Source organism: Entelurus aequoreus, linkage group LG26 (genome assembly GCF_033978785.1).
Source record: "Entelurus aequoreus isolate RoL-2023_Sb linkage group LG26, RoL_Eaeq_v1.1, whole genome shotgun sequence".
Classification (NCBI taxonomy): domain Eukaryota; kingdom Metazoa; phylum Chordata; class Actinopteri; order Syngnathiformes; family Syngnathidae; genus Entelurus; species Entelurus aequoreus.
In genome coordinates, this window is record NC_084756.1 from 22,369,957 (window position 1) to 22,397,560 (window position 27,604).

Sequence of the window (27,604 nt, forward strand, 5' to 3'; positions counted from 1 at the left end):
AATTGAATACAGGTTGAAATGGATTTGCAAATCATTTTATTCTCTTTTTATTTACCATTTACACAACATGCCAACTTCACTGGTTTTGGGTTTTTTGTATTATAATTTCCATACCAAATAAGGTGATATATATTGGAGGAGGCTGCAATATATATCGCAACACAAATTTTAGGCCGTATACACCATCCCTAATTTTCAAAATAGCCGCATCAGAGCAATAACTGTAAATCCGGCGTTTTTCCGCCTGGGCCTTTTACACAGAACTCCGCAGACCAGGATCTTGCTGCAGCACGGCATTCTGCAATGATATTATTAGTGGTTGTGACCAACGTTCCCTCTAAGGTGCGCGCCTGTGCAAATGCGCACTGCTCAAGCGTCCTCTGCGCACGGCAAATCTATGCCACGCACAAAATCAAATAAAAAAATAAGCGCATAACAATTTTTGACACGACATGGACACGACAGAGAAAACACTTTTCGTCATCCTTGTTCAAATATTGTAACGTCTGTCGAGACGCTTTGAGGACATGAATTCCATCGATCACTTCACTGAGCAAAACTCTTTATTGTCGGCTATAAACACATCACCAAAAACATTAGTAAAAAAAATTATATCTAACAAAAATGGTCATTTTCTGCAATACAAACAAGACCAAAAGCAACTTTGTTATATCAACAGCAGCCGCTCGCTCTTTCTCACTTGCGCCAACACATGCACATATGGCACTTAGCCAGTGATGCGTTTACAGCCACACAAAAAGTCGGACAACTCCAACACCACACATAAAGTGCCATTCCAGGTCGGTACACTATGATTTACCAATCAAATGTGTGCTTATTCTAGTGTCATTTATTAGGAATCTTAATTTATAAATATTAATCATGAAATGATGTTAGTATATTAAATAAATACTAATAAAAATATATTTTTTACAAACAGGAAGTTGCAGGAATGTACACATGATCCCCTGCTTACATCTCATTGTGCAACATGTGAATGTTTTAATGGGAACTAAATGCAATGTCTGAAAGGGGTACACATTATTTCCAAAGCAGGACCTCCACCCGGACAAACAATACAAGTACACAGTTCATGAAAAACAATATTTGTTGTTATTGTCATTGTAAGTGGGCCTAAACACTTCTATTACAAATGGAAATGACTGCTGTCATTTGATTGTAATAATAAGAGAATGTTGTCTGTCTATCTGTGTTGGCCCTGCGATGAGGTGGCGACTTGTCCAGGGTGTACCCCGCCTTCCGCCCGAATGCGACTGAGATAGGCTCCAGCACCCCCCGCGACCCCGAAAGGGGCAAGCGGTAGGAAATAGATGGATGGATGGAGATTGAACTTGTTATTTAGTCAGGTTTGGGAACGGTGTGCTGCTGGTGTAGCCACAGTGTGCACGTCTGACCTCGCTCACATGGGCTCCACTGAATGCTCAGGGAGTTTTTGCGTTTGCTCACACACATGAACAATTAGAGGGAACATTGGTTGTGACCGTCTGGTGTGTCAAACACTTGTGGGACGGTGACATTTGCTTCCACCACATCAGGGCAGGAGAAAATAAGTGCTGGTAAAATGTACTGTGGCGGACCTATGCCTTGTACACAGAACAAGGGCAAAGCGGGATATAGCTGCAACTATGCGCACTTTCACACAGCGATGCCGCATCCTGCAATCAGATAATACAAAGTTGCGTGTGGAGAATACTGAAACAGTTGCTTGCAACTTTGCATTGCAGACAGACACTGCCTCGCCTTTGTTATGCTGCAAAATTGTTGTCTTTGTCCCCCCTGCTTTGCTTCAGTGTCATTCACACAGAACAGAAACATACTGCACTTGTTGTTTACTTAAAACATTGCCTGCACAGTTAACGAAGGTGTTTATTTTTGGCCCCAGAACAGACGAGTTTCCTGCTTTCCGACGTCAAACGTATCAACGTATGGGAGCGTTCTCTTGAAATATTAATGCTCCATATTGATGCAGACGCCAATTAGGATTGTTTCAGAGCAGGACAAAACAAGCCGAGACGTTACGCAACACGGCACAGTTTCGATCCAGTTAGGCAACAGTGTGTCGATGATGATGGCCTGGTAGTGTGTTGTGTAACTAAACAGGTTTGGAATGTGGAGGATCAAATATGAATGGAAGGCGAGCGCTTGACATGGAAGGAATGCTGACATCGGCATATTTCACGTGAGGTGCAGTTTTACAAAGTGGAGAGTTGGATTATTTTTAATCACAACGCCATGTTTCTTTTCCTTAGGACAGTCATGGGGGGTCCTTGCAGTGCCCCCTTGTGGCTTTCTGCTGCACATTCAGGCTTAGAGTCTGCACTTTGGGCAATTCCCACAGTTTTAAACAACAAAATACCCCAAAAAGTTGTATATATAGCAGCTGGATGCACTGTTTAGTTGTGTACCTTCTGCTATCTGCTGGAAGAATATTTGAAAAAAGATGGATAGGTAAATACAAATAACTTTATAAATATTTAAATACACACAATTAATTAAAAAAAATATGAAAATGAAATAATTGCTGCCATTACTGTAAAAAAAAAAATGAAATAAATTTAAATGCAAAAAATTTACTTTATTATTCGATTACTTTGCTTTTTAATTGTGCTTTTACGGCACATCTCAATCTATTTTTATTTAAATAACTGATTAAATAAATAAAGCTACATTAAATACAAATACCAAAAATGTCAATCAAACAATTCAACAAATCAATAAATAGATCAAAATAAATTAAATTAAAGATTAAAATGATAGCTAAGTCTTTAGATAACAAAATAAACAAGAACAAATTCAATAAAAATGACAAAAATAACAATATTTTAAAATATTATTTATTTAAAAATAAGAATATTTTTTACAAAAAATTGATAGGTAAATAAAAATAAGTAATATAAATATTTATACACACAATTAATAAAAAAAATATGAAAATGAAATAATTGCTGCCATTACTGTAAAAAAAATTTAAATGCAAAAAATTATTTTTTTTTATCTTAGTTTGCTTTTTATTTGTGTTTTTTTTGGCACATCTCAGTCTATTTTTTATATAAATAAGTGATTAAATAAATAAAATTACATTAAATACAAAAACTAAAAATGTCAATTAAATATTTCAACAAATCAATAAATAGATCAAAATAAATTAAATAAAACATTAAAATGATAGCTAAGTAAATCAGAAAATTATACATATAATTATTGAATGATTAGATACAAATAAATGCATACAAACAATTAAATGTTCTATGCTATTACTGTGGAAAAGAAGTAATTATTAAAGCTTGGAGTTTTGGTATTAATTGTGCTTTATTTTGTCCTACCAAGCTCGTCAACAGATTTAAAATATTATTTATTTAAAAATAAGAATATTTTAAAAAAGATGGATAGCTAAATAAAAATAAGTATTATAAATATTTATACACACAATTCATTGAAAAAATATATGAAAATGAAATAATTGCTGCCATTACTGTAAAAAAAAATATATATATATTTTTTTTTTTAAATGCTAAACATTTATTTTTTTATTCTATTATTTTGCTTTGTATTTGTGCTTTTACGGCACATCTCAGTCTATTTTTTATATAATTAACTGATTAAATAAATAAAATTACATTAAATACAAATACTAAAAATGTCATTTAAATAATTCAACAAATCAATAAATAGATCAATATAAATGAAATAAAACATTAAAATGAAAGCTAAATAAATCAGAAAATTATACATATAATGATTTAATGGTTAGATAAAAATAAATGCATACAAACAATTAAATGTTCTATGCTATTACTGTGGAAAAAAAGTAATTATTAAAGCTTGGAGTTTTGGTATTAATTGTGCTTTGTTTTAAAAATGTCAATTAAAGACTTAAACATATCAATACATGAAAATGATAGATACAAATATTACAATTGAAAATAACATATTCCAAGAGAACAACGATAATAAAACTAAAAAATGAGGTGTGTGTGAATGTTCCAATGCTGAAGTTGAACTGAACTCCTGGATTTTTATTTTTTTTAAATTGTGTAAGTAGAGCACACAATTCCTAAACAGACGGAATATTTTGAAGTTGGAACAATTTGAATCAGATGAAGAATGTGGGAGTTGTGGAACTTTGAAGAATGTCCCAATTTCCAAAAAGGAGTTTTTCGGGAAAAGTGGGAATTTTTTTCAAAATGGTAAAAAACTTGAAAGGTCTGAATGAGTTGAAATAGTTGGTGTTGGAATTTTTCAAATCGGTTGGGAAATGTTGAAGTAGTAACATGTTGAATTGAGAAATGGTATTACGGAATTCCTGGAATTTCGGGAAAACTGGGAACTTTTCCAGTTAAAAAACAACTTTGTTTTTTGTCCTAAATAAGAGGAATGTTTTGACGGTGGAACTGTTGAAGTGGGTTGAAAAATGTGGAAGGAGTAGTCACCAGAAAAAAGGGTGGAAATAGGGCTTTGGAAAACCAGGAAATAGTGGAAAATCCTGGAATTCTTGGTGGAATGGTGGAATGGGTTTAAATAGGTTGAAAAATGGCCAATTCATTTTAAATGGAAAAAATGTCACCGAAAACGGGGATTATGGGAAATCCGGGAATTTTATTAGACGGTAGGCATGGTGTTGCTGCGATTAAAGGCCTCACCTTTTCTCCTCCAAACATATTGCTGGGTATTGTGGCCAAACAGCTCAATTTTTGTTTCATCTGACCACAGAACTTTCCTCCAGAAGGTCTTATCTTTGTCCATGTGAAGTCAGATGAAACAAAAATGTAGCTGTTAGGGATGCAAATTATCGATTATTTCATTAATTGATAGTTGATAACCTTATCGATCGATCATCGATTAGTTGATAAAGCGGCGTTTTCCCCCCATCTGAGATTTCCCCTCAATAAGGTACAAAATCAAAATCAAAATTTTGCTGGTATAAAATACAAAGGACATTGTATTCCCTAATCAAATGTTTATTTGATACAAAAGTAAGTCATCTTTGTAACATGAGGAATATAATATAAAGTGCACTTTAGTCTTGTCACACATGCAAGACTTGGTAGTGGCAGCAGCCATAATAGCTAGCTTTATTTTATATAATCCCTCTTGAACTGGGAAAGGTGCCTAATGCCTATCTGTCAACTTGAAAAAATACAAGGAAGACATCCCTGAAAATTGTAACAGCAGGCAGCAAATAAGTAAGCCTGTTGGCTGTTGCAGTCTGCTGCAGAACTTCACCTTTGGACTCAGGTGAGGCTGACAAGAACTGAAGTGAAAAAACATGTCACTCACTCACTACTGTAAAGACAAGAAAAATAAAGTAACATCAAGTGCACAACATGCACAATGCACATCTTAGTCTGTCTCACAAACTATTAGAAGGCTAGCAGCCTGCAAGCTGCAACATTAATTGAATCCCTCTTGAACTGGGAAAAGTGCCTATATGACAGTCAACTTGAAAAAATATAAGGCAGACATCCCTGAAATTGTAAGTAACAGCAAAATAAGTAAACCTAAGCCTGCTGCAGAAGAACAGTCATTGATTCAACTTAACATTTGGGCTCAAGTGAGGCTGACAGAAGAACTGAATGAAAAACATGTCACTGCATAAAATAAAATAAAGTGCATGCACTATGCCCATCTTAGTTTGTCTCTCACAAACTATTAGTGTAAACATTAATGTAATAATCAGTCAGCTTGAAACAGGCTGACAACAACTTCAAGTAAACATTCCTGAAAGACAATGGTGATCGTGATAGTAAAATATTAAGCAAGCCAAGTTTAGCCAACCCTGGCTACAACAATCAACTTAATATTTAGATCATCAGGCAGGTGGACAATTGAAATTTTAACAAAGGGAAAAGTCACATTTTAGAGAAGGCTCTCTGCCTCATACATGTAACATGGCCCATGGGTACAATTGCTTATTCATTTTTATTCAAGTATATGAGCATGTCTACATGCTCAGGTGTGAGCCGTGAGCGCAGCTTGGTTACAGTAAGGCCACATGCTGAGAACACGCGTTCAGAAGGCACTGATGTAGCAGGGATACACATGTATCGTTTTGCCACTTTTGCCAACCTCGGATACCTTGCTTCATTTTTTCCCCACCAATCTGTGGGATCAGAATCAAGGTTTGGCACAGCATCCTTCAGAAAACTGTCCAGCTCTCTCTCCACATCATTAGTGACCTGGTTGGTGTAGTAGGCACCCAGGAGTTGAACCATAGCAGATGTGTGTCTCTGTGGTGCAGCTTCCTGGACAGGCACGTCTGGCTGAGCCCCCTCCTCCTCCTCTCCAGTGGTACTGGCAGAGGCAGAGCTTGCTCCATCTGCTGTTGTGGATGTGGAGCTCACATCTTCTGCTTGAGCCAGTTCAAGCAGTTTGGCATTTGCTGAAATCCTCCTGGCTGGGCTGAGAAATGACAGGTGCTTGTGCCGAGGGTCCACCATCGTTGCTATCATTGGGGTTGATGTTAGGAAGTCATCAGATGCAATCTGTGTCAAATAAAAACAAATAAATAATATAACTTCAATTATTAATATAATAAGCAAGCAGTGCCACCTAACCTTACATGGGCAATGCATATTTTGTACAATGCTATGTATGTTTTGTATAGGTTATTTATTAGATGCTGCAATAATAATATTAATAATAGACATTAGCTGTTACCTTCATCCGTCTGCTCAGTGAAGCAGCCACTTTAGATTTGAATTCTGCCACTTTGCCTGAGTCTCCCTCGACTCTCTTCTTGAGGTGCACGTCGATTAAACCGAAGCTGATGGGATACGTGTTGGATATGGACACCTGAAGAAAAAAATATATATTAGTTGAGTTTAGTTCCTTTGTATAGAAAAGTTTCATAACAGTACAGATTCACAGGTTAGGTAAATAGGTACAAGGTCAACTAAAAGAAAGCTTACGTTTTCTTTCCCCCTCTTTTTTTTTACTCATAATATATGACATTGGAAATATATTACACAGAGAACAGTGATATGCATAAAGTAGCATTCAAATTCAAATGACAAAATCGTGCAAGGGGGGGGGGGGTAAAGTAATACTCTACCTCAGTCTCTGTAGACATCACGGTAGTTGCTGTCTTCAGAGCGACTAGAACAGGGCCCATTTCCTCCATGATTTTCCAGTGGTCGTCTCTGATCTCAAGTGTCCGAGCATCAGACAGCTTGGTGAACGTGCGGTCTGATAGTACGGCGCACACCGCCCACCGCTGCTCCACCAGTCTCGCAAACATGTCACAGACTGAATTCCACCTCGTTTTGCAGGATTGAATGAGCTGGTGGCGTTCCAAGCCCATTTGGCCTTGCTTGGTTTCCAGCGCTTTGGTGGCTTTAGTGCTGTGCTTAAAGTGTTTGACCAATCTTCCTGCAGCTGCGATGACTTGGTGCAGGGTCCCAGCGAAACCATCGTTGATGGCCAGTTGTAGGGTATGGGTGTAGCATGGAACAGAGGCCCAGTCGACTCGAGGTTGGCTGTTTGCTAAGACGATGTTACTCGCGTTGTCGTGAACACAGGCTATCACTCGCCCGGTCAGCCCCCATGCATGCACAATTTCATTCAGCCGTTCTGCTAAATTATCAGCCGTATGGCTCATCGGCATACTCTCTGTGGCTAGGACTGCCGACCTCATCAGCCAGTCCTCCATGTAGTGGCAAGTGACGGTGATATAGCTCTCTGTTGTATTTGACGTCCAACAGTCAGTGGTTATTGCTACATGCGTGTTGGCCAGTCGTGCTTTCAGCTCGGCTTTCTTTCTTTTGTAGCGAGCCTCTATGCGGGTTGTTATTGTTTCTCGAGAAGGGATTTGGTAGTCTGGCTCACAATAGTTCATCAACTCACGAAACCCCTTGCCATCCACAATGCTTATAGGCAGCATATCCTTTTCAACCATGTTGCAAATCCTCTGGGTGATGCCCTCTGCCCGTGCGTCATCACACACCGCTTTTCTTTTGGAAAACGCTTCGGCGACGGAGGGCTGGCCTGGCCGTGCTCCGCCTCCACTCTCTCCTCCAAGCACAGCGGCATGTAAACTTTTTAGGTGGTAATTTAACGAACTGGTTGAATTGTTGTACTTCAAAACAGCCTTACATATTTTGCACGTTGCATCGTCCTCTTTTAGGGTGAAATGTTCCCACACAGCACTTCTCTTGCGTCGCTTCATGTTTGTTTTTCTTCTCTCGCATGTGGACTCTCATGTGTACAGCGGACATGTAGGGCTGGTCACGTGATGGTGTTGCTGCTTGGAAAAAGTACAATAAGCAACAACTCCCTCGTGTGGACTAGCGAGGTATAAACTCAGCATTACCTTCACACAGAAAACCACCGCACCGACCGTGACAGAACGGAATTGTCAATTAATTGAAATCGTTAATTTTAATCGGGTAATTTCTTAACGGCAATTAATCGAAAATCGATTAATTGTTAACATCCCTAGTAGCTGTTTGGCCATAATACCCAGCAATATGTTTGGAGGAGAAAAGATGAGGCCTTTAATCCCAGGAACACCAGGCCTACTGTCAAGCATGGTGGTGGCATACTTGCCAACCTTGAGACCTCCGAATTCGAGAAATAGGGGGGGAGGGGGGTGTATATATTTTCAAGTATTTCTTATATATATATATATATATATATATATATATATATATATATATATATAAATATAAATAATCCGTTCATGAATGAGTATATCCGTTCGGCCACCTTGTTCAATGGAGAAGTCTGATCTACAAAATGTGCAGGCAGCATACCCCTTCCCCTTCGAGCTGTCCTGGATGAACTGAAATTACTTTTTCCAATAATTTTGGAATTTTTAAGTGTACTTCTTCTTCTTACTCGTCGTCGCCATGTCTCTTCTTCGTTCTTCTGCTTCGTCTGTTATGTTTTTGGACATTACTACTTGTCGAAGTTTTGAAGCAATGCATGATGGGAATCCGGATGTTGTGTGTCAGTGTGTTAACGTGCCGGCTGGAATAAACGCACGCTGAGAAATAGCTCAGTGCCTGCATACTTTGTGGGTTGTAGATAAACCTATGGATAACGGACACATATATAATAGTCTCCGTTTCAGGTTGTAGAGGACGCTAAAGGCAGTGCCTTTAAGGCACGCCCCCAATATTGTTGTACGGGTGGAAATCGGGAGAAATTCGGGAGAATGGTTGTCCCAGGAGATTTTCAGGAGGGGCACTGAAATTCGGGAGTCTCCCGGGAAAATCGGGAGGGTTGGCAAGCATGGTGGTGGTAGTATTATGCTCTGGGCCTGTTTTGCTGCCAATAGAACTGGTGCTTTACAGAGAGTAAAATGGGACAATGAAAAAGGAGGATTACCTTGTTGGTCACAAAAAACCTTCATGAAGTTTGTTAATATTTGGTTACATGTTCTGACCACATAACTTATCTTTGTCCATGTGATGTCAGATGAAACAAAAATTGAGCTGTTTGGCCACAATACCCAGCAATATGTTTGGAGGAGAAAAGGTGAGGCCTTTAATCCCAGGAACACCAATTCCTACCGTCAAACATGGTGGTGATAGTATTATGCTCTGGGCCTGTTTTGCTGCCAATGGAACTGGTGCTTTACAGAGAGTAAATGGGACAATGAAAAAGGAGGATTACCTCCAAATTCTTCAGGACAACCTAAAATCATCAGCCCGGAGGTTGGGTCTTGGGCGCAGTTGGGTGTTCCAACAGGACACTGACCCCAAACACAGATCAAAAGTGGTAAAGGAATGACTAAATCAGGCTAGAATTAAGGTTTTAGAATGGCCTTCCCAAAGTCCTGACTTAAACGCGTGGACAATGAAGAAACAAGTCCATGTCAGAAAACCAACAAATTTAGCTGAACTGCACCAATTTTATATATATATATAGCAGCAGGTGATAGCTTGCGTTTTCCTCCTGATCGTGGCAGTGACAAAACTGTGCCACAAATGTGATCCAACACACATTTTTATTGACACTGTCTACTAATATAATAAAGTATTAAGGTATTTCTAATATAGTGTTAATGTCAAAATAACCAAACGTTTAGATTAGCTGCAAACTATAACTATTAAAAACAACTCTTACAGTGTCAAGTAAAAGTGAGTATTATTATAAGGTCTTGGGTGCATAATTTATATATATATATATATATATATATATATATATATAGCAGCAGGTGATAGCTTGCGTGGCAGTGACAAAACTGTGCCATGCACTTTATACTTACAATTGTCTGCACAGTTGCTCTTGGGACTTTAAGCTGCTTTGAAATGGCTCCAAGTGACTTTCCTGACTTATTCAAGTCAATGATTCGTTGTTTCAGATCTGTGCTGAGTTCTTTTCACTTTACCCATTGTCGCGTTTGTAACCGAGTCCAATGACTGCATCCCATGAGCCCTATTTAAATGGGCTCAGAGAGGTCAACAGGTGTCGTCAATCATAATCACTCACATGAAGTTAAGGGGCTATGCCATGAAGCTAATTTGATTTGATTGTAACTTTTCTACATCACCAAAATTGCTGTATGTATACTTTTGACCCAGCAGATTTGGTCACATTTTCAGTAGACCCATAATAAATTCATAAAAGAACCAAACTTCATGAATGTTTTTTGTGACCAACAAGTATGTGCTCCAATCACTCTATCACAAAAAAAATAAGAGTTGTAGAAATTATTGGAAACTCGAGACAGCCATGACATTATGTTCTTTACAAGTGTATGTAAACTTTTGACCACGACTGTAGATGAATTTTGGTGTAGAAAACCACATGCTTCGGAGCATTCCCACAATTATTGCAGAGGTTTGACATGTACACGTTGTGCTTTACAGCAATGAAAGCCGACCGTAAGCGTCTAAAAGGGGAGAAGGGCGACCTGACGAGTCAGATGCAGCAGCTGTACACAACACTGGAGAGCAGAGAGGACCAGCTCCGAGAATTCATACGCAACTACGACCAGCATCGAAAGGTAACACTTGACCTTCCAACCGCTCACGAAAAAATTTCCAGCCAATGGCCCACCTTCCATTGTCCGCCACGTGCGTTCTTGCAGGAGAGCGAGGACGCGGTGAAGGTCCTTGCCAGGGAGAAGGACGTGCTGGAGAGGGAGAAGTGGGACCTGAGGAGGCAGACCAAAGAGGCCACGGAGCAGGCCAACATACTGCGCTCTCAGCTGGACATGAAGGAGAACCGGATCAAGGAGCTGGAGGCGGAGCTTACCATGGTCAGTTTTTGGACGTCACATATATAAAACACATCAATGTCGTGAATTTTTTTCCATTCATCTCAGTGTTGACGATGCACTTCTTTAAACGTGCACACACAGACTTCCTGTTCAGTGCAAAGTAAACTTCAAAATAAAAGCATGGCCGTATTAACTAGAATTATGTATACACTTTCTGTTCGACCGTCACTGGTACGGACCCGAATAAATATTTTAGCATATGAAAGTTAAAGTCACGTATATATGCTAATAATATCAATCAATCAATGTTTATTTATATAGCCCTAAATCACAAGTGTCTCAAAGGGCTGCACAAGCCACAACGACATCCTCGGTTCAGAGCCCACATAAGGGCAAGGAAAAACTCACAACCCCAATGGGACGTCGATGTGAATGACTATGAGAAACCTTGGAGAGGACCGCATATGTGGGTGACCCCCCGCCCCTCTCTAGGGGAGACCGGATGAAATGGACGTCGAGTGGGTCTAGCATATTATTGTGCAAGTCCAGTCCATAGTGGATCTAATATAATAGTGAGAGTCCAGCCCAGATGTCCCCAACCGACGCGCAGGCGAGCGGTCCACCCCGGGTCCCGACTCTGGACAGCCAGCACTTCATCCATGGCCACTGGACCTCCACTAGGGAGAGGGGGGGCAGAGGAGAAAAGAAAAGAAACGGCAGATCAACTGGTCTAAAAAGGGGGTCTATTTAAAGGCTAGAGCAGGGGTCCCCAAACTACGGCCCGCGGGCTGGATCCGGCCCCCCAGCATCCAAAATCCGGCCCACGGGAAGTCCCAAGTTTAAAAAAAAAGTGTTTTAATTATTTATTTATTTTATTCATTATTTATTTTATCTTTCTTTTCTAATCCATTTTATACCGCTTGTTACTCTCGGTGTCTCCTAGCCGCTCAGGCAAATCATATTGTCTAAAAATGAATTTTCCCATCGATACCGTGACAATGTTAAATGTTGATGTTAAATGACAAAACGGATGAACTCGCTGGAATATAAAGACAATGTATATGTATGTGTATATATATATATATATATATATATATATATATATATATATATATATATATATATATATATATATATATATATATATATATATATATATATATATATATATATACACACTACCGTTCAAAAGTTTGGGGTCACCCAAACAATTTTGTAGAATAGCCTTCATTTCTAAGAACAAGAATAGACTGTCGAGTTTCAGATGAAAGTTCTCTTTTTCTGGCCATTTTGGGCGTTTAATTGACCCCACAAATGTGATGCTCCAGAAACTCAATCTGCTCAAAGGAAGGTCAGTTTTGTAGCTTCTGTAACGAGCTAAACTGTTTTCAGATGTGTGAACATGATTGCACAAGGGTTTTCTAATCATCAATTAGCCTTCTGAGCCAATGAGCAAACACATTGTACCATTAGAACACTGGAGTGATAGTTTCTGGAAATGGGCCTCTATACACCTATGTAGATATTGCACCAAAAACCAGACATTTGCAGCTAGAATAGTCATTTACCACATTAGCAATGTATAGAGTGTATTTCTTTAAAGTTAAGACTAGTTTAAAGTTATGTTCATTGAAAAGTACAGTGCTTTTCCTTCAAAAATAAGGACATTTCAATGTGACCCCAAACTTTTGAACGGTAGTGTATATACAGCCCAACCCCCGGCCAAATTTTTTTAACCCAATGCGGCCCCCGAGTCAAAAAGTTTGGGGACCCCTGGGCTAGAGTTTTAAGATGGGACTTAAATGCTTATGTCGATGTAAAGCAACTCCACTGGCTATTTTTTTTTTTAATCCACAATCAGTTGGTAATGTAATGTTTTGTTTTTATTTTTAAGTTAGTAAATAAATATGAATATGTAACATCATTAAACATAATACAACAAATTAAAAACAAATAAGGAAAATAGTACAGACATAGTAAAAGCTAGAAATACAAATATATATATATTTTTTTATTTAAAGGAGAAAAAATACTACTGGGTGAAAATAAATCCACAAAATGTCTTCCTACTTCATATTTTTCTTGTTTTTTTTCAAGGCAAAAATGATCCATAATTTGCAGGAAGTATTGCCTCATAATTCAATTAAGTGCACACATCAAGCTTGTCTTTATATATGTATATAAATATAAATAACACATTCTATAAAAGCGAAATTGCAATTGAATCATGACACCAACTAATGAATAAATTAAAATACAAATGGGATCATAGAATACATAAAAAAACATCTGCTTCTTCTTACTCATGTTTGGATATGTTAGAATTGGAAACGGTTAACATGTAACTGTAAGCACGTTAGAAAAATCACTATGTTGTTATTTCTTTTATTTATTCATTATTGTTGTTTTGTTTTCATTTTCTTCTTTTTTTTTTAAACATGTCCGAAATAAATGTTTACAATACAATACCGTATTTACAATACAATGCCATTAATATATATACAAAGTACAAAAATGAATCCATAAAATACTAGTGCAAACCCAATAAATATATTAATAAAAATACATTAAATATACAATGCACCACAAATGTGATCCAACACACATTTTTATTGACACTGTCTACTAAGATAATAAAGTATTAAGGTATTTCTAATATTGTGTTAATGTCAAAATAACCAAAAGTTTAGATCAGCTGCAAACTACAACAATTAAAAAAAACTCTTAAAGTGTCAAATAAAAGTGAGTATTATTATAAGTAGTAGTATTTTTACTATAAATAGTTTAACAGTTAGACCAGGGGTCGGTAACCCAAAATATTGAAAGAGCCATATTGGACCAAAAATACAAAATAAAAATATTTCTTGAGCCGCAAAAAAATAAAAGCCATATATAAGTGTTATAATGAAGGCAACACATGATGTAAGTGTTTGTATTAGCTATATTAGCCTACTATCAAAATGACTTTAAAAGTCTTATATAAGTGTTATAATGAAGGCAACACGTGATGTAAGTGTCTATATTAGCTATATTAGCCTACTATCAAAATGACTAAGTGTTATAATGAAGGCAACACATGATGTAAGTGATAATATTAGCTATATTAGCCTACTATCAAAATTACTTAAAAAGCTTTATATAAGTGTTATAATGAAGACAACACATGATGTAAGTGTCTATATTAGCTATATTAGTCTATTATCAAAGGCTGATGCAAATCTTCGTTGACAGAAATGTTGTATTTTAATTTTTATTCTACACATTTTTGCAACATTGGAAATCATTAGTAAAACGGAGGCTTCTCACAGGATGAGATAACTTCTGAAAATGACTGGCTTTTAATGACCAAAGGTATACATGTGTGTGTCCAAGTTAAATGAAACGGCAGGCTGTCTTCTTCTAATGGATTTAATATAATCTTTGGCCAGCTAGGTAATGTTTGCTGTGGTCTGGAACAACATGGCACACAAACAACTATGAGAAATGCAGCCAATATTACATACATATAATGTGTCATGAGACATGCAAATATAAATTAAATACACAGAGGACATTAAAGGCCTACTGAAACCCACTACTACCGACCACGCAGTCTGATAGTTTATATATCAATGATGAAATCTTAACATTGCAACACATGCCAATACGGCCGGGTTAACTTATAAAGTGACATTTAAATTTTCCCGGGAAATATCCGGCTGAAACGTCGCGGTATGATGACGTATGCGCGTGACGTAGTCAGTTTAACGGAAGTTATGGTACCCCGTAGAATCCTATACAAAAAGCTCTGTTTTAATTTCATAATTCCACAGTATTCTGGACATCTTTTGCAATTTGTTTAATGAACAATGAAGGCTGCAAAGAAGACAGTTGTAGGTGGGATCGGTGTATTAGCAGCGGACTACAGCAACACAACCAGGAGGACTTTGTTGGAGAGCAGACGCGCTAGCCGGCGACCTCACCTTGACTTCCTACGTCTCCGGGCCGCCAAACGCATCGGGTGAAGTCCTTCGTCCTTCCGCCGATCGCTGGAACGTTGATGAGCAGATGAGGGCTGGCTGGCGTAGGTGGAGAGCTAATGTTTTTAGCATAGCTCTGTGCGGTCCGGTTGCTAAGTAGGCTTCAATGGCGTCGTTAGCACAGCATTGTTAACCTTCGCCAGCCTGGAAAGCATTAACCGTGTATTTACATGTCCACGGTATAATAGTATTGTTGATTTTCTATCTATCCTTCCAGTCAGGGGTTTATTTTTTATGTTTCTATATGCAGTTAAAGCACGATGCTATCACGTTAGCTCGTAGCTAAAGCGTTTCGCCGATGTATTGTCGTGGAGATAAAAGGCACTGAATGTCCATTTCGCGTTCTCGACTCTCATTTTGAAGAGGATATAGTATCCGAGGTGGTTTAAAATACAAATCCGTGATCCACAATAGAAAAAGGAGAGAGTGTGGAATCCAATGAGCCAGCTTGTACCTAAGTTACGGTCAGAGCGAAAAAAAATGTATTTCACTGCATTCTAGTCCGTCACTCTAACGTTCCTCGTCCACAAATCTTTCATCCTCGCTCAAATTAATGGGGTAATGGTCCGAATAGCTCTAGCTGCGTTGAAAACAATAGGAAAATATGAGGGAGTGAACAACTGACAACGTCACGCTACTTCCGGTAGGGGCAAGGTTTTTTTTAATCAGAGACCAAAAGTTGCGAACTTTATCGACGTTGTTCTATACTAAATCCTTTCAGCAAAAATATGGCAATATCGCAAAATGATCAAGTATGACACATAGAATGGATCTGCTATCCCCGTTTAAATAAAAACATTTCATTTCAGTAGGCCTTTAAGGAAATTAAATGAGCTCAAATATACCTACAAACGAGGCAGCTAGCCTAAATAGCATGTTAGCATCGATTAGCTTGCAGTCATGCACTGACCAAATACGCCTGGTTATCACTCCGCACAAGTCAATAACATCAACAAAGCTCACCTTTGTGCATTCATGCACAGAACAAAAAGTTTGGTGGACAAAATGAGACAAAGGGAGGAGTGGCAACATCGGAGAAAGTTGTACATGTAAACAAACTAAGATGAGTTCAAGGATTGCTGAAATTAGTAGGACAAAATGGCACTTTCCATATCCTCTCATCAGAGAATCATGTTTAATATAAACAGTGGGAAGTAGGAAGGTGTGTGTCATGTTTGTTCTCCTGCAGAAAATATATTGTTTTCTTCATCTTTTCCCATCTTCACACATCTCTGAAAGAGGTCCAGGGAGCCACTAGGGCGGCGCTAAAGAGCCGCGGGTTGCTGACCCCCGAGTTAGACTTTTATAAACAATGTAACTTTGTGTATTTGTTTTCTTCAGGCTAAGCAGTCTCTGGCCACGCTGACTAAAGACGTACCGAAGCGCCACTCGTTAGCGTCCACGACTGAGCCCATGGTGAACGGCAGTCAGGAGTGGGTGATGCAGGCCGACCTCCCGCTGACCGCCGCCATCCGGCAGAGCCAGCAAACGCTCTACCACGGACACAACGCGGACAGACAAGGTAGCTCGTCTTCTACGCCCTCCTGTCTCTCTCTTTGGCGAGACACTTGATTAGGTACACCTTTTCAAGTCCTATCCAGATCTATTGAACAACGTGTGGATTATTGGGTGGCGTTCTAGATGCAGGTGTACCTAATGAAGGGTCTATATCTTGGCTTTTCAAACTGACTAACAGACGGGATTCTTCCAGGTTTCTAATACTAACTGTGGGTTTCTGGTCAATGTGTGTGTGTGTGTGTTTGTGGCGCCCCCTAGCTGTGGTCAAGATTAGTCCCTGCCACTCGCGCCAGCCGTCCGTCATCTCGGACGCCTCGGCCGCAGACGGGGACCGCTCGTCTACGCCCAGCGACATCAACTCTCCTCGCCACCGGACTCACTCGCTCTGCAATGTAAGCCCTGAACGCCCGTTGTGCTCTTTGTGTGTGTGTGTGTGTGTGTGTGTGTGTTTGTGTGGTGCTTCTTGGTGGTGGTGGTGGTGGTGGTCTTATATCGGTGGACTAATAAGGTCAGGCAGGAAGCCTGTAAGAAATAATGTAAATCCAATAAAGTCGTGCAAGACAGCCGAAAATATGAACACCAAACATTGTCGAGAGTAGGTATTGTTGTGCACGCACAAAACAATGTCAAATACAAAACCCAAAACCGGTGAAGTTGGCACGTGGTGCAATTCGTAAATAAAAACACAATACAATGATTTGGAAATCCTTTTCAACGCATATTCAACTGAACAAACTGCAAAGACAAGATATTTAATGTTCGAACTGAAACACTTAATTTTTATCGTCTTGCTGAAATAAGCAGGGGCGTCCATGATAACGTTGCTTGGATGGCAACATATGTTGCTCCAAAACCTGTATGTACCTTTCAGCATTAATGGTGCCTTCACAGATGTGTAAGTTACCCATGCCTTGGGCACTAATACACCCCCATACCATCACAGATGCTGGCTTTTGAACTTTGCACCTATAACAATCCGGATGGTTCTTTTCCTCTTTGGTCCGGAGGACACGATGTCCACAGTTTCCAAAAACAATTTGAAATGTGGACCACAGAACATTTTTACACTTTGCATCAGTCCATCTTAGATGAGCTCGGGCCAAGCGAAGCCGGCGGCATTTCTGGGTGTTGTTGATAAATGGCTTTCGCTTTGCATAGTAGAGTTTTAACTTGCACTTACAAATGTAGCAACAAACTGTAGTTACTGACAGTGGTTTTCTGAAGTGTTCCTGAGCCCATGTGGTGATATCCTTTACACACTGATGTCGCTTTTTGATGCAGTACCGCCTGAGGGATCCAAGGTCCATAATATCATCGCTTACGTGCAGTGATTTCTCCAGATTCTCTGAACCTTTTGATGATATTACGGACCGTAGATGGTGAAATCCCTAAATTCCTTGCAATAGCTCGTTGAGAAATGTTGTTCTTAAACTGTTCGACAATTTGCTCACGCTTTTGTTGACAAAGTGGTGACCCTCGCCCCATCCTTGTTTGTGAATGACTGAGCATTTCATGGAAGCTGCTTTAATACCCAATCATGGCACCCACCTGTTCCCAATTAGCCTGTTCACTTGTGGGATGTTCCAAATAAGTGTTTGATGTGCATTCCTCAACTTTCTCAGTCTTTTTTGCCACTTGTGCCAGCTTTTTTGAAACATGTTGCAGGCATCAAATTCCAAATGAGCTAATATTTGCAAAAAAATATCAACGTTTTCCAGTTCGAACGTTAAGTATCTTGTCTTTGCCGTCCATTCAATTGAATATAAGTTGAAAAGGATTAGCAAATCATTGTATTCTGTTTTGATTTACCATTTACACAACGTGCCAACTTCACTGGTTTTGGGCTTACCTTCTTTTTCTCTCGGGTTTTGATTGCCGCCGTTTCTGACTCAGTCTTTCTCCCCTCGATAGCAAATCGTGATTTTCACGATCACATTTAGCTCGAGGTCTTTTAATTTTCTTCCATCCAAACTACTACGAACAAAACCTTTCTTCTACAAAGTCAGAAAAATTCAAATAATTGCTGCGGCTTACACTCCTCTCTCTCTTGGTCCGTCCCATTTTTGCGTAAATTGATTTGACTGGAGAGGTCCATACGGTCCCAGGGACTCCATCTTAGATGAGCTCAGGCCCAGCGAAGCCGACGGCGTTCCTGGGTGTTGTTGATAAACGGTTTTCACCTTGTATAGGAGAGTTTTAACTTGCACTTACAGATGTAGCGACCAACTGTAGTTACTGGCAGTGGTTTTCTGAAGTGTTCCTGAGCCCCTGTGGTGATATCCTTTACACACTGATGTCGCTTGTTGATGCAGTACAGCCTGAGGGATGGAAGGTCACGGGCTTAGCTGCTTACGTGCAGTGATTTCTCCAGATTCTCTGAACCCTTTGATGATATTACGGAGCGTAGATGGTGAAATCCCTAAATTCCTTGCAATAGCTGGTTGAGAGAGGTTTTTCTTAAACTGTTCAACAATTTGCTCACGCATTTGTTGACAAAGCGTTGACCCTCGCCCCATCCTTGTTTGTGAATGACTGAGCATTTCATGGAATCTACTTTTATACCCAATCATGGCACCCACCTGTTCCCAATTTGCCTGTTCACCTGTGGGATGTTCCAAATAAGTGTTTGATGAGCATTCCTCAACTTTATCAGTATTTATTGCCACCTTTCCCAACTTCTTTGTCACGTGTTGCTGGCATCAAATTCTAAAGTTAATGATTATTTGCAACAAAAAAAAAATGTTTATCAGTTTGAACATCAAATATGTTGTCTTTGTAGCATATTCAACTGAATATGGGTTGAAAATGATTTGCAAATCATTGTATTCCGTTTATATTTACATCTAACACAATTTCCCAACTTATATGGAAACGGGGTTTGTATTTCATGTTTATAGTTTTTGCCTTTGTGCAAGTTTTTGTTTCATTAGCAAAGTTTTTGTACTTTCGCCTTGTGCGCGCTTTTCGTTTGTTCTTTTTGTTAGTGTAAAAATGAACATGTCCTTACCTTCCCGCCTTGCCCGTGCCAACTTTCCTTTGCATTCCGGGAAAACACAACACCCCAAGGTCCACGTTTTGACATTATTAAAGTAACAAAGACTTAATTTAGAGTTATTTGGACACTAGGGGAACATGTTAGGGTTAGGGTTACTAATAAGCAATAATTCTGAGGTTATTGAGGGAAGACTCTTAGTTAATGGCTTACTGGTTGTATAATAAGGCCATGCAGAATAAGGCATTAATAAGTACTTAATAATGACTAATTAAGAGCCAATATGTTACTAATTTGCATGTTAATAAGCAACTCATTAACGGTGAATATGTTCCCCATACTAAAGTGTTACCCTTATTTCCTTATCAACAGTTATATTTGGAAAGAATAAATTTGTTTACAAAATACGTTTTCTTAATGTTTAATGTACGACTCATTTTCAACACTATAGTCCAAGACCCATCTCTCATGTGGTCTGGGTGAAATGGAGCAAACACACCACGGTACATTTGAACCGAACCAATCACGACAAGTGTGAACACATCCTAAGTGTGTGTGTGTGTGTGTGTGTGTGTGTGTGTGTGTGTGTGTGTGTGTGTGTGTGTGTGTGTGTGTGTGTGTGTGTGTGTGTGTGTGTGTGTGTGTGTGTGTGTGTGTGTGTGTGTGTGTGTGTGTGTGTGTGTGTGTGTGTGTGTGTGTGTGTGTGTGTGTGTGTGTGTGTGTGTGTGTGTGTGTGTGTGTGTGTGTGTGTGTGTGTGTGTGTGTGTGTGTGTGTGTGTGTGTGTGTGTGTGTGTGTGTGTGTTTGTTTCAGTCCATGGAGGACTTGGAGGACCAGAAGCGTAAGAAGAAAAAGGAGAAGATGACTTTAGGCTCCCTGTCACGCGTCTTCGCCCGAGGAAAGCAGCGCAAGTCACTGGACCCGGGCCTGTTTGATGGTACTGCCACACCCAATTATTACATAGAGGAGGATGCCGACTGGTGATGCCGAGTGTGTGAGAGCGTGTGCGCGTGTGTGTGTGCGTGTGTATTTGAACGTGTGCGTCATAGCCTAAAAGAGACTGCTTCTCCATCAAATGTATAGTATATTATCCTCAGATTGTATGTATGTAAATTATATATATATTTATAGATGTATGCATATGTATATACGTTTACATGCATATAAATATATACATGGGGTTATTATCACTCAATGTGTACACATGCTGTATTATCTTCAACTTGTCTTTTTGTTTTTCTACAACTGGAGACTTGAAGGACTGCTGTTCATGTAAAAAATAGGAGTGTCTTTACTGTTATAATTTTTTTTTTTTTTTTTTTTACATTTACCACGCTTTCTATCCCACACAGCCCATTTCACACAATCTCGCTGGCTTTAAGCTGTTTTTTTATTTTATTTTGGACACATTGCCAATTTGTTGCTTTGTTAATATAAAAACCGGTCATTTAAATGTCCCTCAGTGATGTAAAGTCATAGGAGCTGCTTAAGTGCTGATTATGCAGTTATAACATATCACACTGTAGGTTATTAGCGTGCAAAACAGTAAAAACAAGTGCATTTAGGCAATAAAGGTCATCCTAATACCGTTTTTCCTCAAAATGCAATTAAACACTTAAGTGGTTCCTCTAGGTCAGGGGTCGGCAACCTTTACCACTCAAAGAGCCATTTTGGCAAGTTTCACACATTAAAGAAAGTAATGGGAGCCACAAAAATGTTTTTAAAATTTAAAATGAAAATCACCGCATACAAAGCTTACATGCTTTGTGCTATGTTAACCAGGGGTCTCAGACACACGCACCGGCACGCACTTTAATGTGGGAATTGGATGTTAGTGCAGCCCGCGAGTTTTGGATGAATGTCGCTTGCGTCACACTTGCCAACCCTCTCATTTTTCCCGGGAGACTCCCGAATATCAGAGCGTGATGACACTGCATTTGGCGCCCTCTACAGTCTGCCCAATCAGTGTACCTGCTCGGCCACAAGTGGAATGCAGCTTTAGCTTGCTCACGTAAGAGACAGCGAGGCTACTAACTCAGCAGCCACACATCTTACACTGACGGTACCAATACCCAGAATCCCATGCAGCCCTAACTCTTCCGCTCAACCAACCACGAAGGGGGGGGGGGGTTGATGTGTGGGGGGATTTGGTGGTAGCGGGGTGTATAATGTAGACCGGAAGAGTTAGGACTGCATGGGATTCTGGGTAATGGTTGTGTTGTGTTTATGTTGTGTTACAGTGGGATGTTCTCCAGAAATGTGTTTTTCATTCTTTTTTGGTGTGGGTTCACAGTGTGGCGCATATTTGTAACGTAACAATGTTGAAGTTGTTTGATACGGCTACCGTCTGTGTAAGCTGTGTGGCTGATGAGTAAGTATGCTTTGCTGTCTCCTGTGTGAGCAATTAATAACAACATACAACATGTGGCTGGCCTGGCATGCTGTAAGTAAATGCTATAGAGGACAATTACTGCAGTGCAATTAGGGCACGCCCTTTATTTAGTAATTAGAGTGTTAATAGGATTATTTTTCCCTGGGAGTAATCTATGAGAGACACTGACATCCATAAGTCTCCTGGGAAAATCGAGGGGGTCGGCATGCATGTAGCTGAGCCGCATCAGAGTGGTCAAGGAGCCGCATGCGGCTCCGGAGCCGCGGGTTGCCGACCCCTGCTCTAGGTGCCTGTAATTACTGTACCTGCTACACTGCAAAAAGTAAGTGTTCAAAAACAAGGTAAAAAAATACAAAAATGAGGGGTATTTTATTTGAACTAAGCAAAATTATCTGCCAATAGAACAAGAAAATTTGGCTTGTCAAGACTTTCCAAAACAAGTAAAATTAGCTAACCTCAATGAACCCAAAAATACCGTATTTCCTTGAATAGCCACAGGGGCGCTAATTAATTTAAAACCTCCTGTCACTCCTGCGCTTACCAGAAGCCTGCGGGATGGCCAAGCATGCGCTAATTATTGTAAAACCTCTTCTCACTCCGGCGCTTACCTAATCAGGAAAGCACATTTAATAAAAAAAACCTTATTATTGTCTTACCTTTAGGTATAAATGAGTCCATGCCAGCTCCTTCTGAAGAAAAGCATCGATATAGAAGTCTTCCTTATCTTTCTTCAGTTTTAAAAGTCTCTCTGTCTCGATGGAGATCTTCCTTTTAAGTATTACCTCCTGCTTCGATTGAAAGTCCAGTTTAGAAACTGTTTTATTTTAGATATGTAATCCTCCATGGTAAAAGTCCAAGCAAACAATGGCTGCGCACTCTTGCTGCCGGTTGTCTTATTCTGCTGCACCGGTGTTCTGCAGTACCAGCAGTCGCAAGAAGGATCACTAGCGCCCTCTACCACCAGGAGGCGGGAGTCATTTAATGACTTATATTTGACCCGGCGGAAGTGCCAAGCATGCGCTAATTATTTTGCGAAACGAGTGTGACCCGGCTGTAATTCGAGGCATGCGAATACCATATTCCCGGCGCCAATTCAAGGAAATACGGTACCTTAAAATAAGTATATTCTCACTAATAACAAGTGCACTTTTCTTGATAGAAAAAAAAAAATAGACCTTTTTGCTCAATATGTTGAAAAATATTCTTAAATGAAGTAGATGCTAGTGCCATTATCTTGACATAATGATATGCGCTCGGCATTACATTTCTTGAAACCAGCAAACTTATACTAAAAACTAATTTATTGTTCTTAATGGAAAGGCAATAAGGCAACATCTTGTTACTCTCGGGGTCTCCTAGCCGTCTAAAAATGCATTTTTCCATTGATAGCATGACATCATCGCGTCAAGTGTGTGCTCTTTCAGTCAATTAGTGCGCATATATACAGCCCGGCCCCCGGCCAAAATGTTTTTAATTGTAATTTTGAAGAATTTATTTGAATGTGCATGAACCTTTTCTGTTCAAAATTATTAGAAATGTTAAATGTGTAAATATTAACTGTCAGTTTACTGTACTGTGCCAACTGTACTACTATATGAGTACGTATTTTCTCTTGTTTCATTGAAAATAAAACAGCAAAGTCCATTTGGCCGTCATCCGTTTTAATTATGAGACACAATTGTGTCAAAATCGTGATTTTTTTTTGTTCATGCTTGAAATAAGAAATTTTTACTTTAAAAAAAGTAGTTTTATACTTGTGAGTGTTGATGACACAACAGTTGATATTCTAGTTTCAAGCATGTTTTACTCAATATAGGTCATAACATCTCAGCAACAAGCTGTAATATCTTACTGAGATCATTTAGGACCAAAACACTTAAAACAAGTAAAACACTAACATAAAATCTGCTTAGTGAGAAAATTATCTTATCAGACAGAAAATAAGCAAATATCACCCTTATTTGAGATATTTAATCTTACTTAGATTTCAGTTTTTGCAGTGTACACCAGCCCTGGGCAATTATTTTGACTCGGGGGGCCAAATTTAGAGGACAAAAATGTGTCTGGGGGCCGGTATATCTATTTTTAGGAACACTAACACAAAACCTCACAATAGTGAACTGATTGAATGCTAAAAATGTTATGACAGACCGCCTTAAAGGTGGGGCGGCCGTGCCAGCAACTTGAGGGTTCCAGGTTCGATTCCCGCTTCCGCCATCCTAGTCACTGCCGTTGTGTCCTTGGGCAAGACACTTTACCCACCTGCTCCCAGTGCCACCCACACTGGTTTAAATGTAACTGAGATATTGGGTTTCACTATGTAAAGCGCTTTGAGTCACTAGAGAAAAACGCTATATAAATATAATTCACTTAAAAAAACAGAATGGAATTTTAATTTTTTTTACTGATTGAGACACCTAGACTGTACATGAAAATAATGTGGGATTTACAATATTAACTATGAACGATAAAACACTGAATATCGACAACACCCGCTCTCGGAGGACATATTTTTACAATTAAGCGAAACGCAACAAAAATGCAAACAAACACAGAAAAATATGAACGTGAAGGATAAAAAAAAAAACACCTCCAATCTGATATATCACTAAAATTTAGAACTTTGTTGTAAAAAATCTCCTTCTACGTCTGTCCTTGACACCCGCGTTTCAGGCTGGCCGCGCTGGAAACACTCTGTGGAAACGCTCCCCACCCACACTGCTTGGTGCCTCGTCTGAGCTGCTGTGACTTAGATTACCATAGTAACTAATTAGATTACCATAGCAACTAGTATATCATGCAAAAGTGAAGATTCCAACCATTGAAATACTTTGTATAGTTCAAGACGTACGGTCATTTGAAAACATCACTGCACATCATAATGGCAGCTACAGTTTCTATCTTAAAGATCTAAAAAAAAATTGGGGGGAATGTCCGGTGGCTTAACGAGCTGCATGTGGCCCCCGGGCCTTAATTTGCCCGGGTCTGTCGAAATGCGACCATTTGCACCCCTAAGGGAATACATTATGAAGGATAAACATACAGATTTACTGTAAAATGTTTGAAAAAAAAATCACAATAAAATGTCATTCTGGCCTATGCTAAAGTTAATACATGAAAATAAATAATACTTACTGTACAATATGAAAAATAGCTAGTCAAAAATGATGTAGTTATACAAGTTATTCATCTGAATAAAATGACATTTTGGCGGATGAAATAACTGAGGATACATGCGTTTTGTTGCACTGTTATATATTTATTATAATTCAAGAATGATTTTTTTTTAAAAAAGCTAAATGCAGAATATAATAAAATATAAATATGCTTTGGTTTAAATCAGGGGTGTCAAACGTACGGCCCGAGGGCCGTATCAGGCCCGCAAACAGGTTTTATCCGGCCCGCGGGATGAGTTTAAAATTTTACCTGAAATTTTTGAATGAAAGAAACTGCTGTTCTAAATGTGACCACTGGATGTCGCAACAGCAATTATTCGTATCTTTGTAGATGATGCTACATACCGTATTTTTCCGACTATATGTCGCTCCGGAGTATAAATCGCACCGGCCGAAAATGCATAATAAAGAAGGAAAAAAACATATGTAAGTCGCACTGGAGTATAAGTCGCATTTTTGGGGGAAATGTATTTGATCAAACCCAACACCAAGAATAGACATTTGAAAGGCAATTTAAAATAAATAAAGAATAGCGAACAACAGGCTGAATAAGTGTACGTTATATGAGGCATAAATAACCAACTGAGAACGTGCCTGGTATGTTAACGTAACATATTATGGTAAGAGTCATTCAAATAACTATAACATATAGAACATGCTATACGTTTACCAAACAATCTGTCACTCCTAATCGCTAAATCCCATGAAATCTTATACGTCTAGTCTCTTACGTGAATGAGCTAAATAATATTATTTGATATTTTACGCTAATGTGTTAATAATTTCACACATAAGTCGCTCCTGAGTATAAGTCGCACCCCCCGGCCAAACTATGAAAAAAACTGCGACTTATAGTCCGAAAAATACGGTATGTACAAAATAAACCACATGTTAGTACATCAGTCGAGGAAAATGATGTCGTTTGATTTTGATATAATTTTATTATCTTGATAAATTGAAAATGAACAGCAATGAGTTGACTGGTGAACATTATCACATCATTTATTCAGAAAATATAAATGACGACAAATAAATGATCAACCGCAACATGGAAGTGTAAAAAAACAAAAACATTATGATTTGTACATTTTCAGAATGTGCTTGTTCTATTTTAAACAAAGAAAACAATCTGAAGTTGTCTTTATTTTTAAGTTAACGTGCCGTGATTTTACCAGCCCGGCCCACTTGGGAGTAGATTCTTCTCCATGTGCCCCCCCCCCCATACAAAATGAGTTTAACAGCCCTGGTTTAAATGGAGACCTCTGTAATAAATACATGACTTTTCCTCGTACGAACTGACTAAAAGGATTTATTTTTAATGCCACACCTCTAATGCACTTTAAGCGCCTGGTTTATTATACCAAGATGAGTCAATTAACGCTCCCAGCGGCTATTTGAGGAAATACGATATTAGTCTACCAGCCCGTTAGCATTGAGCTGAATAAGAAACACGACTTACTTTGTGTTGCATTGTTGTCGCTGCTTTCAGTTGTTCACTCATTCACCCATTCATTGCCAAACATCATCATCCCTTTCTTTCTTTCTTCCTTATCTCCAACTTGCATTGTAAATGCAAGGTCCCCCCCCCCCCCATCCCCTCCCCCGGTTGTGTTTTTCCCTGCCTTGTGTAAAACTCTCTAATAAACCTCTGTCTATTGTGGAATAAAAGATGACATCCATTGAAGTATTTTATTCAACACTGGAAAGAAAAAAAAGGGAGACGGAATGAAATCCTATTTTCATTACGAATAAAACAATGAAGACATGCAATGAAGCCAGTGATGAGTATAGTGTTGTTTGTCTTTTCTCTCTTTCACCATTTTAACAAATTAGATTTCTGGGGGATTATTCACGTCATTCTGGTCCGCTGCACACCATGTTTGTTTTTGGTTTTGGTTTTTTTTTTAGCCCTTTTAAGAACTACTGGACCTTGCATGTGAGGATGAATGAGGTAAACACATCCTCCATGAATAATTGAGGAATAATCCCAGTGTCTCTAATGTTTCTCATGTTTCTAGTGGTCTTATTAACCTTCCTCCTCCTCCTCCTCCTCCTCATCATCATCAGGTAGTCACTTTACTAAACACACTCATGTGATTTACTGTAAAGGCCATTTTAAGCAATCTTGTTTATTGCCTACTTAGGGTTTGCATGTTTAAAAGTACTGCAGCATGGGTTCTAGGGTTGTACGGTATACCGGTATTGGTATAGCACCGTGATACTAATGAATCATATTCGGTACTATACCCCCTTTAGAAAAGTACCAACCCCTGCGTTGTGTCATTGCTGGTTTACGAGCAGAGGAGCATGTTCGGCAGCG

At 39.1% G+C, this 27,604-nt stretch overlaps 2 protein-coding genes across 15 annotated transcripts in view; one reads left to right on the top strand and one right to left on the bottom strand.

Moving 5' to 3' along the window:
• The window catches only part of kaznb (kazrin, periplakin interacting protein b), a 327,532-nt gene that overhangs the window by 292,359 nt on the left and 7,569 nt on the right, over positions 1 to 27,604 (top strand). For 10 of the 11 annotated variants that reach the window (XM_062037865.1, XM_062037867.1, XM_062037863.1 and 7 more), the window contains 5 exons: positions 10,836 to 10,972; positions 11,057 to 11,227; positions 16,549 to 16,729; positions 16,984 to 17,117; positions 20,530 to 20,653. In XM_062037865.1, the coding sequence (XP_061893849.1) occupies positions 10,836 to 10,972; positions 11,057 to 11,227; positions 16,549 to 16,729; positions 16,984 to 17,117; positions 20,530 to 20,653 (747 nt within the window). Of the gene's footprint in view, positions 1 to 10,835; positions 10,973 to 11,056; positions 11,228 to 16,548; positions 16,730 to 16,983; positions 17,118 to 20,529; positions 21,349 to 22,394; positions 23,900 to 27,604 lie in introns of those variants that run through there. The other variant, XR_009824672.1, reaches the window with a different exon arrangement.
• Positions 5,161 to 8,319, bottom strand: LOC133643288 (E3 SUMO-protein ligase ZBED1-like). Of its 4 annotated transcripts, none has more exons than XM_062037773.1 (4): positions 8,113 to 8,319; positions 7,073 to 8,054; positions 6,679 to 6,813; positions 5,161 to 6,503 (listed from the first exon to the last, which is right to left on the bottom strand). In XM_062037773.1, exons 1-4 carry the CDS (start codon positions 8,232 to 8,234, stop codon positions 5,931 to 5,933), a joined length of 1,812 nt encoding a protein of 603 aa, XP_061893757.1. In that variant the 5' UTR covers positions 8,235 to 8,319; the 3' UTR covers positions 5,161 to 5,930. The 4 variants fall into 4 exon arrangements, with proteins under 4 accessions (XP_061893757.1, XP_061893758.1, XP_061893756.1 ...); XM_062037774.1 differs by having other exon boundaries at positions 5,161 to 6,121; positions 6,198 to 6,503; positions 7,073 to 8,275; XM_062037775.1 differs by having other exon boundaries at positions 5,162 to 6,503; positions 7,073 to 8,028; positions 8,113 to 8,243.

Excerpts from the sequence above, each read along its gene's own strand:
- LOC133643288 (XM_062037772.1), bottom strand. The coding sequence starts at position 8,185 with ATGAAGCGACGCAAGAGAAGTGCTGTGTGGGAACATTTCACCCTAAAA. Across the intron at positions 6,814-7,072 it reads TGATGTCTACAGAGACTGAG|GTGTCCATATCCAACACGTA; the intron begins GTAGAGTATTAC and ends TTTTTTCTTCAG. Across the intron at positions 6,504-6,678 it reads CACTGAGCAGACGGATGAAG|ATTGCATCTGATGACTTCCT; the intron begins GTAACAGCTAAT and ends TATTTGACACAG.